Source organism: Oxyura jamaicensis, chromosome 1 (assembly GCF_011077185.1).
Source record: "Oxyura jamaicensis isolate SHBP4307 breed ruddy duck chromosome 1, BPBGC_Ojam_1.0, whole genome shotgun sequence".
NCBI lineage: Eukaryota > Metazoa > Chordata > Aves > Anseriformes > Anatidae > Oxyura > Oxyura jamaicensis.
In genome coordinates, this window is record NC_048893.1 from 21,157,722 (window position 1) to 21,176,153 (window position 18,432).

The following is an 18,432-nucleotide window of genomic DNA, read 5'->3' on the forward strand; positions in this document are numbered from 1 at the left end:
CTAGTTATTTCATAGTAATTGTGTTTTAGAGGTGATAGAAGCAGGTTGTTTCTCTGCTGGCTTGTTTCTGCCTAGTACAAGTAAGCACTAAGTATGCCATTAACTTGCTCAAAAATGTAAACAAGCTAATTTTAGTGATAATGGCAAAGGAAAATAAATACACTGGATTCAATTAATGCTGATGTTGGAAGTTGTAGTAAGAAGTCAGCACTTAAAACTTTGCTCATGCTGAGATTCCACGAACTCCCAGTTATTTTATCCTGTTTACATTATGCATTCTGGCAGAGAGGTGACCCACATAACCTTCACATTTTTGTCTTAAACTTACAGTAAAAAAAAACAAAACAACAACAACACACAAAGGGCTCAGGTAAAACATTTTTTAAATCATGACGTTCCTGTCAATTGCATTTGTAATTAGTTGTTGCCTCAAACCACAACCAATAAATACTAAACGTTAAGTTTTAAGAAGTCTTGTCTAGATGAAATCTTGGGAATCAGAGTCTTCCAAAAAACACAGGAATATGCTTTTCAGTCCTGGTTTTAAAATATAAACTTTAAATAGAGACAAACAGGAAGTTTGTCTCCCATGAACTTTGCTTCTCTTCTGTGAGTTTCTTATAGAATGCTTTGGACAGCACTTACAGGAACATTTCAACACCCCTTAATCTACTGCAGTTTTACTGTCTATAAATGGGTTAAAATATGTGGCATAGCTTATAATTTTACAGCTTCTTTCAAAGAGGCATGCATGAGTTTAATTAATTGCCCTTGGAAGGAAATTGGCTAATTTATTCCATGTTAATGGTTGCATGTTGAAATAAACCATTCAAAGCCCTTTAACTACAAAAAATGAAAGCAGCATTCCTAAGGTTTATTTGTCAAACCAGAGCTGTTCTCATGACTTCTGCCTATGCATACCATTAGTTTCTGAGTTTTTTTCCAGTCAAATTCCCCAAAATTCTGGATCGTATGGAAACTGAACTACCTTCCCCTTGTCAGGACTCAGCAGCTCTGCTCTTTTTCTCATGCTCAAGGCTGTCTGGGAGCCTTAGACTAAACACTATTATATTCCTCTCCACTAGAAGCTCAATCCAGGATTTAGAGCACTTAAACACAGCAGTGGGGATCGCTGCACTTAGAAGCCAGAGCCACCTCCATTAAGAAAGAAATGCAAACCTGTGGCAGGAGGGAGTGGAAGACAGAGAACATGCTGATAACGCTGCACTGTTTGCACAGTAACTCGGTAGCTAGAACACTTTTCTAGGAACTGGGAAATCTCAGGTTCAGGCTGTTGAGTGCACCCATCTGCACCCATCTCTCTAATGCTTTGCTACCAGATGTCTTTGTGCCAAAGGGGGCTCCTCAATCATCTCGTTTAAAGAACACCTAGTGCTTTACAAGAAACAGTGCTACATATAGGAACAGACAGATGTATACCTGACTCTTAGGGCATTGATCTGGGCTCCCTGGTGCAGGACCAGCTTGTGCATTTTACCCAGTGATTAATGCAGAGCATTTAACCCATGTTCAGAACAGGAACCAGATTTCATCTCTTACTCCTTTCTCTTTCTCCTTCTTTCTCAGGCTGAGGAACGCAATGAGCTCAGACACCACACTACTTCAAAATGGATGTAAAGGGAAGGACACTATCATCAGATATTTCAAGAGAGAATGAGCCTTGCTCCATTTTTATCCTAAAGAACAACACAGATATCTGATTGTTCAAGCGTTCAGGTTGTGAAGCTAAGTTTGGTGTGAGTGTCTCTATGCATCCAAGAATGGGACTGGGAAAATCCCTAAAAAGAAAGAGTTCAAATACATTTTTCTCCTAGGCATTCCTTGCTAACTATTTTGGGCATTCCTCCTTTGCATCCTGGTTGTTCACGAATCATGCCCTTATGGGCTTAGCACTCCCCACAGAATCATACAATCATTCAGGTTGGAAAAGACTTCTAAGATCTAGCCCAACCTTTGCAGGAACCCATGCAGGAACTGGAATTGGAGACACCTTATTTGAGGCTGCTGATTACACTTGAATTAGTCACTACTCTGAGCATTACAAGCCCACGTCCTTCTGTTGGTCTAGCCTTATGTCTGGTGGGATGAGTAGTACTAAAAAAAACACACCACAAAACCAAATAACCATACAAGAAAAAACATTTCATGTAATGGGATATGCTGTACTCCTTAATTCGGTCCTATAAAACAAAACTCCAATGTCACACACCCCATATGAGAGTATAACCTGGAGCCTCTATTTCTCGTCTCCGATGGCAATACACTTTTATCCAGCTTCAGTTATTTCCTGCTGCTGTAGAAAACCCCTGCTCTCACAACCAGAGCCATGAAATACTCATCTATGAAATAACTCTGCCTTGAATGTTTTCATGAAAAAAAAAAGATTTGGGAACAGCAGGGATACAAACATTCACCTCTTTTAAACTCTGCATCATAATCTTTATGATATGTTTTATCACCAGCTATCTCTGAGCTTTTACCAGGATAACAGTCTTTGCCTTTGCAATGGCTCCCACAGTAGTCTTGAGTGAAAATGGGGAGAGCTAAGACGTCGGAGACTAATACTAGAATTATGTGGAATAAAAACAAGGGTTTGCAGTCTGCAAATGGAAATCTTGGTGGTAAGCTATGAAAATGCTGGATGCTAGGGCTGTATATCAGTGAACAATAACCAGAGTTCCTCAAATTACACAGGAAACATTTTTAATAGGCAAGGTACATGCAGCTCTCATTTGCAGACTGTGTCCCTCTCACAGCTCCCCCAGTAAGCCCAGAAGTCCAGAGATCATCAGAGCTCTCGCAGGGATAAGAGCCACGAAGCCTCGAGCCTGCGGTGTGCATTTTTCTGAGGGTTGCCATGGCAATTTCCAGCACGCTGATCCCCAGAGAGCTCCGCTCAAAATTCAGAGGGAACCAAAGCAGGACAAAGAAATGACACCCAAGCAAAAGCAAGTGGGAAATTATGTATGATAACCTATATAAATACTTCCATATGAAAGCTTTCAGAAAATAGATGTGTTTAGAATTTAGAGGTCTGGAGGAAAGAAGCACAGTCGTCACAGTCCAAACTCTAAACCAGGACAGTCTAGTGAATAAAGCCAAGAATTTCTAACCCTGTCTTATCTTGTGGATCACTATTTGGCATAGAGTAAATTCTCAGCCTCTGTACTACAAAATCTTTATTTGTGCAGTAACAACAGAGGACAAGGGATAACTAAGCAGCTAAAAAGATATAGATGTATTTAATAATGTAAGACTGCAGAGCAGCAACATTTACCAGATAAAAAGTAAATGTCAGATTTTGGTCAACATTCCTTTTCGGTATTCCATGAAAACAGTTAATAGAAAAAACTCCCAAGTATTTGAGCAATTGAAATTCTCACCAAATGCTTTATGTCTTCTGTTGGTTCTTATGCCAGTTAACCCTCTGTTAATGCATTCTCAACAAAGGAGTATTAGATTTGTCTGAACATGAAAGCAACACTCTGTCAAGTGATGTATGATCTCAATATATAGTCGAGAAACCTGTTGTATGGTCCTTTCACTCCTAGCATACAAACGCATGATCTGGCCAGGTGCTGTGATAGGGTGGCCATTCACACAGAAACAAACCAGGGAGAGAAGTCACTTAAAATCTGGGCCACGTCAGATACGCCACAGTCCAGAAATAATACTAAATGAGAGTCAATCAATGTTTTGCTATTAGGCAGCATGTTTCAGCCAGAGCTTATTATCAGACACTGCCAGGCACGTTTGTGCACTAAAGAGCTTTGAGTTAATCCCACATAGGCTGATGTTCAGCCACCTGTGTACAGCGGTTTCTTTTCACAGAATAGGCAGTGTTCTTTTTGTTCCTACCTGGACCTCTTATTACTGTTACAATGGACATGTCATCATCTATTGGATCTTCATGTATATCCATAATCACATTATGAAAAGCTGCCTCCTCCTGAATGGGCATGGAGCTTTTCAGACAGATACATTTCAACTTTCACCAAGTGTTTACGGGTTGCTACAGTACTAACCACTTAAAAACCTTGTTCTGTCCCCACTCACTGAAATTTGATGTGTAGTCTGTCACTTACGACTGCAGGCAGCACTTCACCTTCTGCCCTGGGGTTTGTGCCTGGTGCCCTGCTGGTGTGTTGCACTGACACTCATCACCATGGAAGGTGTTCTGGAAAGTCTGGTTTCTTTAGTATATTCTCATTCTCACAGTCCTATTGATGGTGAGCATAGAAAGAGTCGTGCAGAACAAACTCGATTTATATATGAACAGGATAGCCATTTATATGGATATTCATCAATGACCAATTGTACGGCGCGCACCACCTTACTCAATACATGTGCCTTTCTCAACGCTAGTCCCCTCATTAGTTTTGCTTTGCTATCCAGTCATCACATGAATTCTCTGTGCTTCCCCAGACTGTCACCTGCCTGGTTTTCAAATCAGCACACGACTAATAGCTGCTGGCTGGAAGAAGGACTGAGGGAGAGATCTTACCATCATCTTCAGCATTTATCATCTATCTTAGGCTTCTTCTCTCCCAAAGGGTGCTGATATCAGCCTTGAGCACTTTCCTTATACTTTAGTCTTCCTCCTTTCTGCTATATCCACATGACAAAGCAGAAAGCGGGGTTAGGCATGTACTATGGTCCTTGATAGCCTTCTGCCTCTGCCCTCCCTCCTGTGCACGCTCGCACCCACAGCAGCAGTTTCTGCCACTGTGGGCAGAGCTCCCACGAGCAGGGACCCACCACGTGGGTGTTGTTGTCCCATGCAATATTGTGAGTTACGCACCCCAGTCCTTACCAGAGGTCAGCACAACCTCCAGGCAAGAAGGCGAACCAAAAGCCATTACTCCAAGAAAATCCACTACTTGCTGCTGCTGTCCACAGGCATCATCAATGCCACCACTGAGCTGGCAGGCTGTGCTGAGCCGATTTCTCTCTACTGACTGTAGCTGGCTGCCTTTTCTTTAAACAGCTTCTGGAACACTTGGGCCCCTTTTTTTTCCATATGCTTTTACTTTTACTGAGAGTTTGCAAGCTGTTGACTCCCGAAGAGGAGTGCTACAGCTTTTGGACATAAGCATTCTTGATCCCCTTTAACAGTGTCTGATATCTCTGCTGCATATACTGGTATTTCTGCTCCCTTGCAGGTAAAGACCCTGAACTTTAACGAGATCCCTACAAAATCACTGATTGCGGTAGGCATAATATTAAGGTTCTTACTCATACCTTGATCCCTTCAGGGAAGAGGTTTTATTTACCACGAATAAAGATGAAGGCTGACAGACAGCCTTCAAATCAAAGCACAAGCCAGAAAATGTCTGATTACTCCCGGAAGCAGCATTTAACAGCTTAACTTAGTCTTTATTTAGATATTATTTTGCATATTTCACCCATAATGAAAGCAAACTGAACAAAATCATTTGGTAATCTAATTTATCAACATCACTCACACACTGACAGACAAGAATTTTAATAAAATTTAGGCTTATGACATCAATTTGTACTAATTTCTGTCTCTTAGATGCTTACGCATTTTATGGGGTGAATGGAAAGAACAGAGACACTTGTGCAATTCCAGCCACTTCTAGAAAAAACAAAAAAAAACCTGGTGGTAAGGTTTAATGTGCATCTGCTGAGAGAATATACTTAAAAAACTCTGCTTTCCTTATTGTAACAGCATGCACTATGCCACCCACTACTTGTATATGACAATATTTTACACGGATACCACAACTCTTTAAAGCGTGGGGACGAATTAACTACACAGGGGCTGTCAGATATTTACCTTGCCCAAAAACGTTAGATGTATTAGAAACGCCAAAGACAATAAATGTAGTTCAGCTTCAGTAAAGGAGTTGGCAGAACACGGCAAAAAGCATCGTTGCAGAGATGCTTGCCTCAAAGTCATCTATCACAAAACATCAAACCTGCCCCCGCCTTCTCTTTCCTTTCCTCTCCCCAGTTATTCAGCGACTGCAGTCACAGGCAAGGCTCCTGTCAGCTGTTTAGGAGATGCAAGAGGAAGATCACAGCATGCCTAATACCTCACTTGGAACACCTCCTTTCTCCTCTACTGTCCTACAAGGTCAAAGTTTCAGTTTTATCTAGTGAATCAGGCAGCAAGCAGCTTGCCCCGCCCTTCCCAGGCTGTCCTGTCATTCGGTTCAAAGAAAGATCCTGGGTACACGTTATCCTTTGCTGAGCATCTGGGCAGAAAGTGGATACCTCATTCATCACCAGAAAGAAGCTATGTTGCCTCTGAATGCAGTAGGCATTGCTCTGAAGGAAATGTCTCTGCTTTTGGCTGGTACTGGAAAGCAAGAGGAGGTGTGAACACACGCATGGAGCTGCTCCAGCAGAAACTTCCCATTTTGCAGCTCCTGGTCACGCTGGTTTTCAGCTCTCTGCTCAGACTTGAGGTTTGGTTGTACCCACGCTTATACCACCCATGGAAGTGGCAGAAACAAGCAGCTAGGGGAGACGGGAGAACCAAATAATCCTGTGCAGCAGCAGTGTAGATGGGTACCCAGTGAAGTGACAGTGTAAACACGTCCTGACACAATTCAAGCAATGTAACTTCAGTAGGTGTCCTAGAGCTGGAAAAAGAAATGCAGTCTCTCACCTTGTCAGAGAAAACAGGCAGGCTTGTAGGGAGAGGATATTACCTCTGCTCAATCTTCTTTCGTGAGAATAAATGACTGCTTTGGTATAGGATGACAATTTGCAGGGTACCACATTTGCTTACAGTAATATGTTAGTATATTCAATTTTTGCTCAAGTTGTGCAAAATGTATTGGAACATTTTCCTTTGTTTAGCTATTGGTTTCCATCCCCAGTCTACATCATATACTTCTTATTTTCCTCCTGGTCTTATACATACTTCAAAGACATATTTTCAAAGAACCATTTCTCTCAGCATAGCGTGCCCCCCAGCTGTAAAAGCTCTGCACACATATATCTCCCTTAGGAGAGTTAACTTCTGTGTGCAGAGCTCCTTTAGGCAACATCTGCAATCATGCAAACAGGTAGAAGGTTCCCATGTGGCGCAGCTCAAGAAGGAAACATACACATCCTGCAAAGCAAACCCAGGGTAGCCCCACAAATATTTATACACCAGATAAAACCCATATCCTGCAGCTTTGGCCACTATAAACAAATGTTACCCAATATATCTTTCAAGTCAATCAACTAAAAAATTCACATATGGATGGATGGCCTGATCTCAGTTCACCCAAGGGTACAAAAAATCTGGAAATGCAACAAATCAGCTTACCCCTGGGGTGCTGACCACATGCCCCTTGCCCTCCCAGCACTTTGGAACAGGATCTTCTTGGCTTTGAGACCACGCAGACCCCTCTGCAGTCACTCCATGTCCGGATACTTCTGGTGAGGCATTAGCAAGCAGTGCCAGCGCTAGCAACCAGAGCACACACCAAACTAGCCCATACAGGTTTCTCCTGTATGAAACACATAGCTCAGGCTTTCTAAGGACACTCCACCACCCCTGACAACAGTTCTAATGTATGTTTTTGCTCGTTGTGACAGAAACAGGATTGTGACCTCTTTTTTTTTCCCCACTATGAGTACCCTGAAGAGCCAAATGTGCAGTAGCCAGCGGTGGAGATGTTTAGATGTGGACCCGATGAAGAAGATGCTGAAGTCAAAGCCATGAGCCAGCTTTCTGCTCTCAGTGAGAGGCCCCCAGCACTCCCTGTGCTGTCCCCAGATCCATGCATCAGAGGATCTCAGCAGAAAGGAGAATAAGAAGAGGGCATCAAGACTATAAATCCCCATAACAATGCCCATAATGGATACCACGGTTCATTAAGTCATCGCTTCCAGAGGAGGGGCAAATTTATTTATTTATTTTAGAAATAAAGTTAAACACAGCTCTGTGCTTATAAATGAAGAATAACTGGACAGACTTCTCAAAGCTATGCACACCTTAGTGCAACCAGTACCATCATCCTTCCTCCAGGTTCAAAGACCAAACTGAAAATCCACACTTTTTGAACACACAGGCCTAGCTTTGAAGCAAAGTGTGGCAGGTCTTAGTTGTCTTGAGACTTCCAGCCACGTTTTCAAGAAAATACTAGCTGTGTATAAACCCTGGAGTTATGATGTTTCGCAAACTCAGAAGTTCCCAGGAACTGTAACTCAATACAATTCATTAAGTAGTCACAAATTAAAGTGACGTCATTTAAAGTAAAACCAGCAAGGATAAACAAGACTGTATTTTGTGTATCTCTGGAAGATAACTAAATCATTTTTTGCTTACTAAATCATCGACTTACTGACTGACACTAGGAAATTTGATATCTAACAAGAAATATTCTTACTTCTTGCCATACCTGGGGACATTGTGCTCGATCAAATCGAGTGTTACAGCAACAAAGCACTAGAATACTGTCTGGATGTCCAAAGGAACAAGTATTTTTAACTGTGTTTTTCGCATGTATTGTATTAACTGAAACTAACAAGGCTGAGGCTTGCCTTGAATTTAGCCCTAAAAAATTAAGTGGACAAGTATTTAATTCTTACTTTTATCCTTGTTAAATCCTTTAATTAAATATAACGTTAATTGAACTAAGGATTATTAAAGAGGTTTTTCTCAACTAATACATTTAAATGCATTAAAGCTGGGAGAAAAACAAAACAAGAACACAAGCCAGCCTTATAAATAGATTCATACAAACAGCATTAAGAAAGTAACACCCTGCAAACACAGGGCATTTTTTCATGTTTGCTAGCACAAAAGTAACAGCAAAGGTTAGGAGCAGCGGAGCTGGCGTACTCATACAAACCAACATGTTAATGCAAACTGTCTCCATTTAGCGAAGCAACATAGCAGCTCACACATGGCAACTGCTTATACAACACTGTTATTGTCAAGCAGCAGGATGAAGGCTGGGAATGGTGCAGAAGTCCTCCAGCACACAGTACGCAGACTGATGGTTACGGGGAGTCCTGTAACCTCCTGGCAGCCAGGACGTTCCTGCTCCAAATCCAAGGGAGCAGCAGAAGAGGGTTTCAAACGAGCTTTTGCAGCCCTGGTCTGAAAGCCCTGGTCTGAAATCCTCATGGGTGGAGCTGAGAGTGGCAGAGGCCACTGCTACAGCCCGCAGGGCAGAGGAGAGCCATGGGGCAGCTGGCTTGGGGGATAGCAGCACAGACGCCCCTCCTCAAAGCCCTACTCCTAGGTTCTGCAGGCTCAGTGGAGTCAAAAAATAATTAGACCTGAAGTGACTGGGAATCCTAAAATTGTTCATGTATTAGCAATTGCAGAGTCACCACAGGCACAACATGCAGGTGCTTGCTCTGTACCAGCAAGCAGACAATGGCAGCAATATTGACAGCAAGAAAAGCAGAGAACGGTGCCCTTAGAGCTTGTTCACTCACCTAGATTTAAAAAGGAGGGTAAGGAAGCTGATTTCACCAACTCTACCAACAGCAGCCACAGGAAAGGGCTCACTTTAGCCCAGAATCAGAGGTTTATGGAGACAAAACTAATGTAGCATCTGAGAATGACACTGTAAATGACATTCAAACTCCAGAGTCAATGCTAGAATCAATGCTGACAACTGATTTGCAACAGTTCCCTCTGCCTAAGCCCACAGCATGTTTCTTTTTCCAAACAGGGACAATTCTTGATTTCAGTTGTCGAACACAACCAATATTCTCATTCCCATGTCCCCCAAAGGGGCACCAGAACCTGCTTCTTCTACAAAACCCCACGGGCTGTGCTTTACTGGCGTTCAGTGTTACGGGAGTCCATGCATCTCTTAGCTGGTGGATTATGAGAAGGAAGGAATCTGTTACAATGTGGATGATAGCAAAGCAGTTGCATTCACCAGCATTCATAAGAGGAGAAGTACAGGTAAGGTATCTTCAAAAGAAATTTCTCAGTGAATCTCCTGACTGCATGCCCCCAAGACTGTGATAACCCTGCAACTTCAAAATCATTGAAAAAAATCATTACTAAAAATTTAGTAGCACAGACAAGTGATGTGAAGCCCTACCCTAGCACCTCCACCTCGCCTGCTCTGTTTCACTAGGATGGGGTAAACTGCTTTTTGCTTTCTCTTGATCTCCACAGGATGCAGCAGTCCTTGCCAAAAATAACTATGTTTTAATTTTACTTCAAAATTCCCTTGAAGACGCCTGTGCTGTTTTAATGCCGGAGCATCACACATCCCTTTAATCCCTGCCTACACATTTTGACATTTCAAACACATGGTTATTTATAAACGAAAAGCCACCGGGGCTTTGGTGAGGTAAAGTGGTTTAGTTGGGACTGAAACTGGGGAGGGGGGCCGGGAGGGTTAGTCATCATTTTCTGCTTTTAATCCCTCGCTCCTCCTCTGGTTTGGACCTTGTTATTAGCAGCAGCACTTTCTCACTCTGAGCAGGGCCAAGACAGCAAACAAGCCCTCTGCATGTGAAAGCGGGACGGTTCCAAGCACTAATTCAGCCGTGCGACCCTGCTCCGGGCTGTGCAATCAGCTGAGACCCCTTTTTTTGTAGTCTAGGCCTTCCCCTCCTCAAAGTGCCAAAGCCCTCCATGGAAAGTCTTTGGCTGCTGTATTGTTCGCTCCCACCTGCTCCAGCAAGAGTGAGAACAGACGGGACCAAAGCGACCCCGTCCGCTGAGTTTTGTGGGGTATTCAGGGTATTGACACACCAAACAGGTTACAAAAACTGCTGGAAGGGACAAAGCGAGGCACTTGAAAACCAGCAGCACTCCAGCTAAAACAACACTTGGAAACAAGGCTCACTGCATACTGAAGGGGACACAGCAGTTGTTCGCAATCCCCTCTCCTTTTTGGTTGTTGCTGAACAGCATGGCTAAAATTTGTCCTCCGGCCCAATTATACCACTCTGCTGATGCTGTAACAAAGGAGAAAGAGCCATGACAGAAATAACAAAGTAACCTACATTTCTAATGGAAGCAACAGCGGGACGTAACAAAATTAACTGCCATCACATGCAATTTTTATTTCCACTTCAAGCACCCTCTCCCTCTCTAAACGCTCCTCCTGAAAAAAAAACCCTTCCCTAACCTGAGCCTCCCAAGCCCAGCTACACCCCAAGCCTGCGGCAGCTCCTCTGGGAATCAAGCAATCTTTGGCCTTACCCTACGAGAGCTGGGCAAGGCAGGAGCCCGAATCCAGCCTGCGAACCCACAACGTGCAACAGACATTGAGCTCGAGATTTTCGAGGGGTTCTTCAGTTTTAAAAAAAGCATCCGCCTCAGGTTCAGCTACTATATCCAGTGCCAGTACCAAAAATACTTGCATTCAGGTTCAGAAGAGTGAATGAGCTGGAGCTCCGAGAATAATGTAGGATAACAACAAGAACATGCAGAACCGCTGAGAACTAGTTATTTGGATAAATTAAGTAGGGAGCAACTGTGAAAATGCTGATGCTAGCCATTATTTTGGCTTCTTAGGCTATAAATGGAGATAATTTTTACTTACCTGACAGGTGTGTCATGAGAATTAGCTAATATTGACACTTTGATCTGTAAAGTGCTCTGCCAAATATTAATTAAGGAAGGATTGTTTTGCACTTAAAAAGCTAGTGTTTTGGAGTTAAATTTGTTTCCAGCCCTCTCCCAGAATAGTAAAGAATCTACTGTTTGTTTTTCTACATATTCCCCAAGAGATTATTTTGGAGAAACATGAGACAGACAGACTGACATGAACAGTTGTCTGCATTTTGTTGCAAGAATCTGCTCTCCTGTGGGCCTTGTAGCCAGACCTGTAGACTTAGCTCAAATGTTACTGAACACGGGGAGAAGGGAAACTGCCCATAACAAACACCTGTTTATACCTCGCCTATGAGTATTTCTTACAAGGCAGGTCACAAACACGCATATGAGAAGCTGAAGATATTCAGGTGCTGCAGCTCCTGGAAAAGTATGGCCTCATTTCTCCACGAGGAAAAGGTGCCAACATATAGGCAAAACTGCAGTACAATTTCCCCTGTAGTCAGTGACACGAAGCATGTCCAAAGCTATGTGATGCTTCTGATGCACGTGCCACTCGTGAGAGACAGTGAGCAGAGCCCTGCCAGAGGAGTCGGCTCTCTCCCATTCTCTCTGTGCTCAATAATAAAGGCAGGACTTCCACTGTGGCACCCTCACTGCAAAGATCTAGGAGCAAAGGTGTGACATTTGGCCTTTACATAGTCCAGTGAATATGAACTCATATTCGAGGGAACTCAGAGATTGCACTTGATAGCATATGGGAAAGAAGGAGCACAAGTCTCCAAATAGAGACTGCTCTGCACACCCCAGAGAGATAATTACACAGGGCTTTCCTGTGATTGCTGCCACCGATAGTTACAGCCTGACCTGGTGTCACAGGGTACTCGTGGTGGCAGCACAGGGACATCCTCTTTCCTTGATCCTCCACAGGCAACACAAAGATGACAGAGCCAGAGGGAAAGAAAAAATGGCAGGCAACAGGTACTGAAAGAGATCTCAGAAAGCACAAGTGTGAAGATAGATGTAACTCCTGCCTACTTCCCCCGAACTCCAATTAGAGACTTGGGTTTTGGGGTGAAAGCAGAAAAATTTCTGCCAGATCGTTTTGCAATGTGCACATCTTGTGCTCACCTGGTGCTCACGATGCAGAGAAGATACTGAACCTGGCGCTTCAGCAGCTTCAGCCCTACAGATCTAAAGACGGGTCTCACAGGTGACTCTTGGGGGTTCTGCCTGACTGGTTGTCACTCAAAGTTTGCTAATTAAAGGAACTTAGGAAAGTAGAAGAAGTTAGGAAGGTACTGATAACAGTGTCTTATTATTTCTGTAACACTGCAAAGCTAAGTTCTAAAAGCAAGAAAATACTAGAAATGAAGTTCCATATGTGCATTGTTTCTGATAGTCCCTATGATGAGACTTTTTGTATTGTTCCCCTGCCTCATTTCATGCATAACACAGACATTACTTAATGAACTAGCAGCTCTTCAATATTTATTTTTCTCCTCATTATCCAGTGTGACTCTGTGCCTTATTTACCATGCTATCCAAAGGCTGCCTGGAATTATTTATAGTGTTCATGATACAAGAGCCAAGTCCTTATAAACAACAATTAGTTTTACAATACCCAGCTGGATCCTGAAACTAAGGTGGACATTTTGGAGATGGTCATTGCTTTTTAGCAACTACTTTTTATACAAGTAAGCCTAAAAAGCATCTCCACAGACTTTTCAGAAGGAACCTGCCTGCCAGCAAGCAGAGCTTAGTGAGAGCACGTGACGTGACATGGTCCTCACCCTTCAGAAGAGTGTTTGGACCAGGCTATTTATGGTGCCAGTGCACACATTTTACATAACTGATGTTGAGAACAGCGAACAAAACTCCCCATGCTATGTTAAAGACTTATTCCAGGAATCTCAGATTACAAGATGAACAGCAAGAACCTAATTTTGGTATCTAATTAGGGCTGGGTGTTCTTCCCCCCCTTCCCTTTGCACTGTGCTCTACTTGACGGTGCCTGCTCCCAGCTCCCTAACTTGCACCTCCACTTCCCTCTACTTGCACTCCCTGCCTCAGGGTTACTAGGATGTATCATCAGCATAATGCAGAACAGTTATCAGCTTATCATCTCCTCCAGACCATCTCACATTTTTCCCAGCCTTTCCCTACTACTTAAAAAAAAGATGAAAAACAATCAGAGAAATCACTCTCCCCATCTCTACTCTCCTCTTCCCCAGGTGAGGAAACATAGCAAACCAACATTTCTCAGATTCCTCCACTATCCCAGCTTTGGCTTTCAGCTCTATGAAAACAGGCTGGAGAGTTGTTGGAAAATAATGGGGAAGAGAAGTTTTCTGAAAGCTTTTTGTACTTTCTGGCTTTACAGGCAGCCAAAGCCCAAATCATGCCAGCTATCTTACTAAACCTAAGCTAAACTAATGTACTTCAAACCCAAGTTTAAGATTTCATCTGCAATTCTGACTAAAAATAATCATTTTATTTCGTATCTCGATGCACTATGTATCAAAGAGGATGACCATAAGAGGAGGTGCTGGATCTCCTGGTTTGAGGGCTCTGCCTCAGGTTGTGAGTGACTGCAGGTTGAGCCACTGCTCTTCTCACTTCCTGGGAAGTGATTTTGTTCCCTCCTGCTGGCTCCGTGACTGTTTATTTGAGGATGTCTCCATAGCCATGTCTGAGATACCAGACCAAAAGCAGATATGAGAAGGTATTTTCTCCTCTGCCTATTCTTGTTAATTTCCTGTTACTCCCCAAATCCCAGCCAACATGAGGCCAAGTGATGTTTGGAAATTATTCGGTAGATATATTTAGAAGGATAGATCCCTACTTTGAATGTCTGATAGTTGCAAAAGCCAGATCAAAAAGATTTTCATTTAGGAAGTCAGTCTACACATCCACAGAATTAAAATATCAGAAAAATTAGATCAACCGGAAATTGTATCCATTTTCACATCAAGGACAAAGTGCTAGTATCCAACCCACCACACAGATGTGTTTATTTCTCTGACAGTTTCATGGCCAGACAGTAATCACATTATCAATACTCTATCCCCACTGAACTTCCTAAAGTACAGCTCTACTTCACATATTTTATTTGTTTTCATATACATACTTATATGAAATGACATTTTAACCGGGCTGTTATTTTTAGAATTCAACAGATAGTGAAATGGCTGTCTCTTGTTAAAAAAGCATGGAAAAAAACAAAACAGGACACAAGTAAAGGAAGTCTGAATATTCTGCTTATTTCAGAATTCTGAGGGAACTGAAGATAAAAGAACATTTTCCCAAGTTTCCCAGGAGAAACAGTCAAAGATTGAGTTGGTAAGAATAATATGAGTAACTCTAAGAAAACTTTTACATCGACAAACTCATCACACACACATGGAACCGATCAAGAAGTACCACTTGCTATAACAAGGTCACTCTAGAGATGTACTTCTAGGACCCTGAAGCTAAATTAAAGTTATTTTTGATTGTGTGTTTTGATTTGTTCAATACACACTGGAAGGTCTTAAGGATTTAGTTTTGTATCTTATACAGGCTTCAAGCTGGGCCAGTTACCAGTACTGCAGAGAGTAAATGCACAGTCTAGTCAGTCTGTAAATCTCTAGCTTAGGTACTAAGCTGAGATGTTGTCAAATCTTGGGACCCTCATTTCAGAAGGTCCAGTATCAGCAGACAACTCTATAAAACAGTCATATTTCACTATTTTCCTGTAGTAGCTCACTGTTTTGGTACTATTTTGGTCAGTTAGTAATTTTAGAAGACAAGTTTACAAAAAGCCATAGCCTAAGATTAGAAGTGCCCCAGCTCGTTAGACTTTTAAGAGAGGATCACCATCCTACTTGACATCTAAGTCATGAATTCTGTACGTAATCCAGCATTTGGGAAGACTTAGCTGACTGCTTCCAAACGCATCAGGCAAGCTCTGGGAAATGGAAGGTGAGATCGTGGGAAAAATGTATTATGAAAAAAAAAATACTGGAACATATCTCTGGCAGCTTAAAGTTTATGACCATCACTACCCTGCACACCAGAGCCACTCAAAGCCTCCTGGGGTATGACTTGCAAAGATAGGTCTTTGCTTCACACACAAATATGTACGTACATATGCACACACACAGTTATGGAGTTCACATTATTATGAAATACAGCTAGGGAAAACAATCACTTTAAGAAAAATAATGGGGTATTCACCAGCAAAGTAACAGTTTCAAAAGGGTCTAGAAAATGAACCAAAGCTCTTATTGTTAGAGAACTATTGACTTCAGGTTTGAAAAAGTGACCTCAAGTGAGCAATGATGCACTTAGCCTGGAACTTGCAGCCGCTGTATTTCATTCTAAATTGAATTGCCAATCCACAGTGCAATCTTCTTCTGCTATCAGCTCACATCTTTGGGGCAAGTACACAGAAAAAAACTGTATAGTGGCTGCTTTATTCCAAGTTAGACTAAATTCTTTTAGAAATGGAAAATATGTCTGCGTTACAGAACTTAAGGATCCCCCTGGGTATGTATACAGGGGGTTGTGTTTTCTTTTTTTTTTCCTTTTAAGGACAGTGACTCAGAGACAACTTCTTGTTGACATTTTTCCTGCAAGCAGTTCATAAGCATGCAAATAATTTTGTACGTGGCCCCATTAATAACATTTAGGTATGCACTGCCTACAGACCCATATTTAAAAGTACATATTAGGCATTTTATACCTTACACGCACATGCACAAAATTCAGATCCAGCATTCCCGTCATACCAGAAGTATGATATTTAGTCGTATTTTAGGTAAATAAGGTTGCCACTTTGGCATGATCTATAAAAGAACCAATATCATTGGTTTGCAAACATAAATGCCACTTACATGCTGCAAAATACTTACATTCACTTTTCCACTACTTCTTCTTTACTACAATCAAGTTATTTTCCAGGACAGCGTTTAATCTTCTCACTAAATAAAAGAAGGCAGTGATTAAAACTATATCCATATGCATTATGCTATGCTCAATCACCTTAAATTTATGAACTTTAAAATATTGATTTAAGATCATCTGTAGTGTTCCATAAACTTATAATTTGTTTATATATAGTCAATTTTATTACATTTTAAACACAATTTTAGCACACAATAACTTCCAATCCTGAGGCTAAATGGGGCAATGTTCTGTATTTCAGTAGCTGCTCAGATAATAAATCAGACGGACAGTTGCTTACAGATGTACAACTAATTACTACAGAACTGAGAGCTCAGCTGATATATTACCAGAAAGAATGCCTGGCATTACAGATGGGGTATTGTATGATTTGGCACTCTTCTTGCGAGAGCTTGAACATGCTCTTATCAATGGCAGCTCTCAGCACCTCCCACGATCAAACATTTAAGAATGGAAGAGAAACAGTGTCTGTCCCTCTAGGGAAGGATAAAATACCATCTGATATCATTTAACATTACTGTATATGCCAAAAAGTGATTAAGAAAGTGTTAATCTTGACTGTTCAGCTTGAATATGAACATGACAACTGTCCTTAATAAAATATCCCCATCAATCTATGTAGTGAGTGCTGAATGTCCTAACCTGATTCTTACACACAGATATTTATCAGCTTATTTTTGTAAAGCACATGATGCCCACTCAAGCAGTTCACAGCACATGCCAACACACGCACTAAAAGATCATCAAATGGCAGTCCCCAGGGGAGAGAGACCCGAACACACAGCAAAATCCACCACCTCATCTTCAAAGCCATCTCATCTCCATGCCAGATGAGGCTGACTTTGAGACTTGCCTACCACTGGCTTCCCGGGGAGGTAAGAAATAAAGCTCAGCAGGACTTTCATTTTCCTCTTCACGTGCCCTGAGGCTGCCCAGTACTGAAGCGTGTTTATTTCGTTAATATTCTATGGGACTTAATTTCTTGTTTGCATTCCCCATATCTAGTTGCTGTGGTAACACATTCTTTAGGACTACGTACATTCATCTCCTCCCGGAGCTCCCGACAATACAAATTGCTCAGCACTATGTGAGGTCCCGAGGAAAAGCTGTCTGAGGAACCTGCTCACTCACAAGGATGCTCGGGAAAACCATCAGATGCAAAACCACCGTGTGTGCTTTTAGCTTCAATATTCGTGCATTTCATTAGAAAAGACTTGAAGGAGTGTTTTCCACCCTGGGAGGCTGAGCATCCAAAATAGGCAGAGAGGGTGGGGAGGGTATGTAAAATGGAGTGGGGCGGAACAAGGATAGGGGGCAGACGTGGAGAGAAGGTGCAAGGATCTTCCACCAGGATCAGGAGGCTAAGATCAAACAGTATCAAGCTGAAGAGGCTGTTTAAGGTCAGGCCTTCCCTTTTTTAATAAAAAAGGGAAGACAGAGACAGAGGAGAAGAGCAGGGTGAGATATTTAGACTACGGTTGGATGATATGGCCTACAAGGAGAGAGGGGCTTAGACTGGAACTGCTGGGACAGCATGGGAGGTGAGGCCTAAGTTAAAGTTGGCAGCCCATGAGACAGACGAGAGGTTTGGCTTCAAGACAAAGGGAAAGGGCAGATTACTTTCCAAGTCTTACTAACAAAGGAAAAAACAGACCTGGTGCAACTTAAGCACATAAAGGAAAAGGAAAAACAGAAGTAAGAGGAAGTGCTAGGGGTGTGAAAGATCATATTCTCAACAACAGTTGAGAAGGAAGGAAGTGGAGGTAGTAAGCAAGAAAAGATTTCATCCTGCTGAGTTCTCTTAGAAAGTCTGTGTTATCTTTCTCCTTTAGAAACTCTTTGCAAGCATTACTTAAGAGGTGTTGTAGGCATTTCTTGAACAGTTGGTTCTCAGCTCAACTTTGCACTTTCCACTGAAGTGCCTGGAAATGAGAATTCGGCTGTGCCTGAAAAAGGAATAG

At 42.2% G+C, this 18,432-nt stretch overlaps 1 protein-coding gene across 7 annotated transcripts in view; it reads right to left on the reverse strand.

The window, feature by feature from the left end:
• The window catches only part of PLXNB2 (plexin B2), a 256,955-nt gene that overhangs the window by 98,159 nt on the left and 140,364 nt on the right, over positions 1-18,432 (reverse strand). For 6 of the 7 annotated variants that reach the window (XM_035309113.1, XM_035309156.1, XM_035309121.1 and 3 more), the window contains one exon: positions 16,420-16,488. In XM_035309113.1, coding sequence (XP_035165004.1) covers positions 16,420-16,421 — 2 coding nt within the window. In that variant the 5' untranslated portion in view covers positions 16,422-16,488. Of the gene's footprint in view, positions 1-16,419; positions 16,499-18,432 lie in introns of all 7 variants that reach the window. The other variant, XM_035309147.1, reaches the window with a different exon arrangement.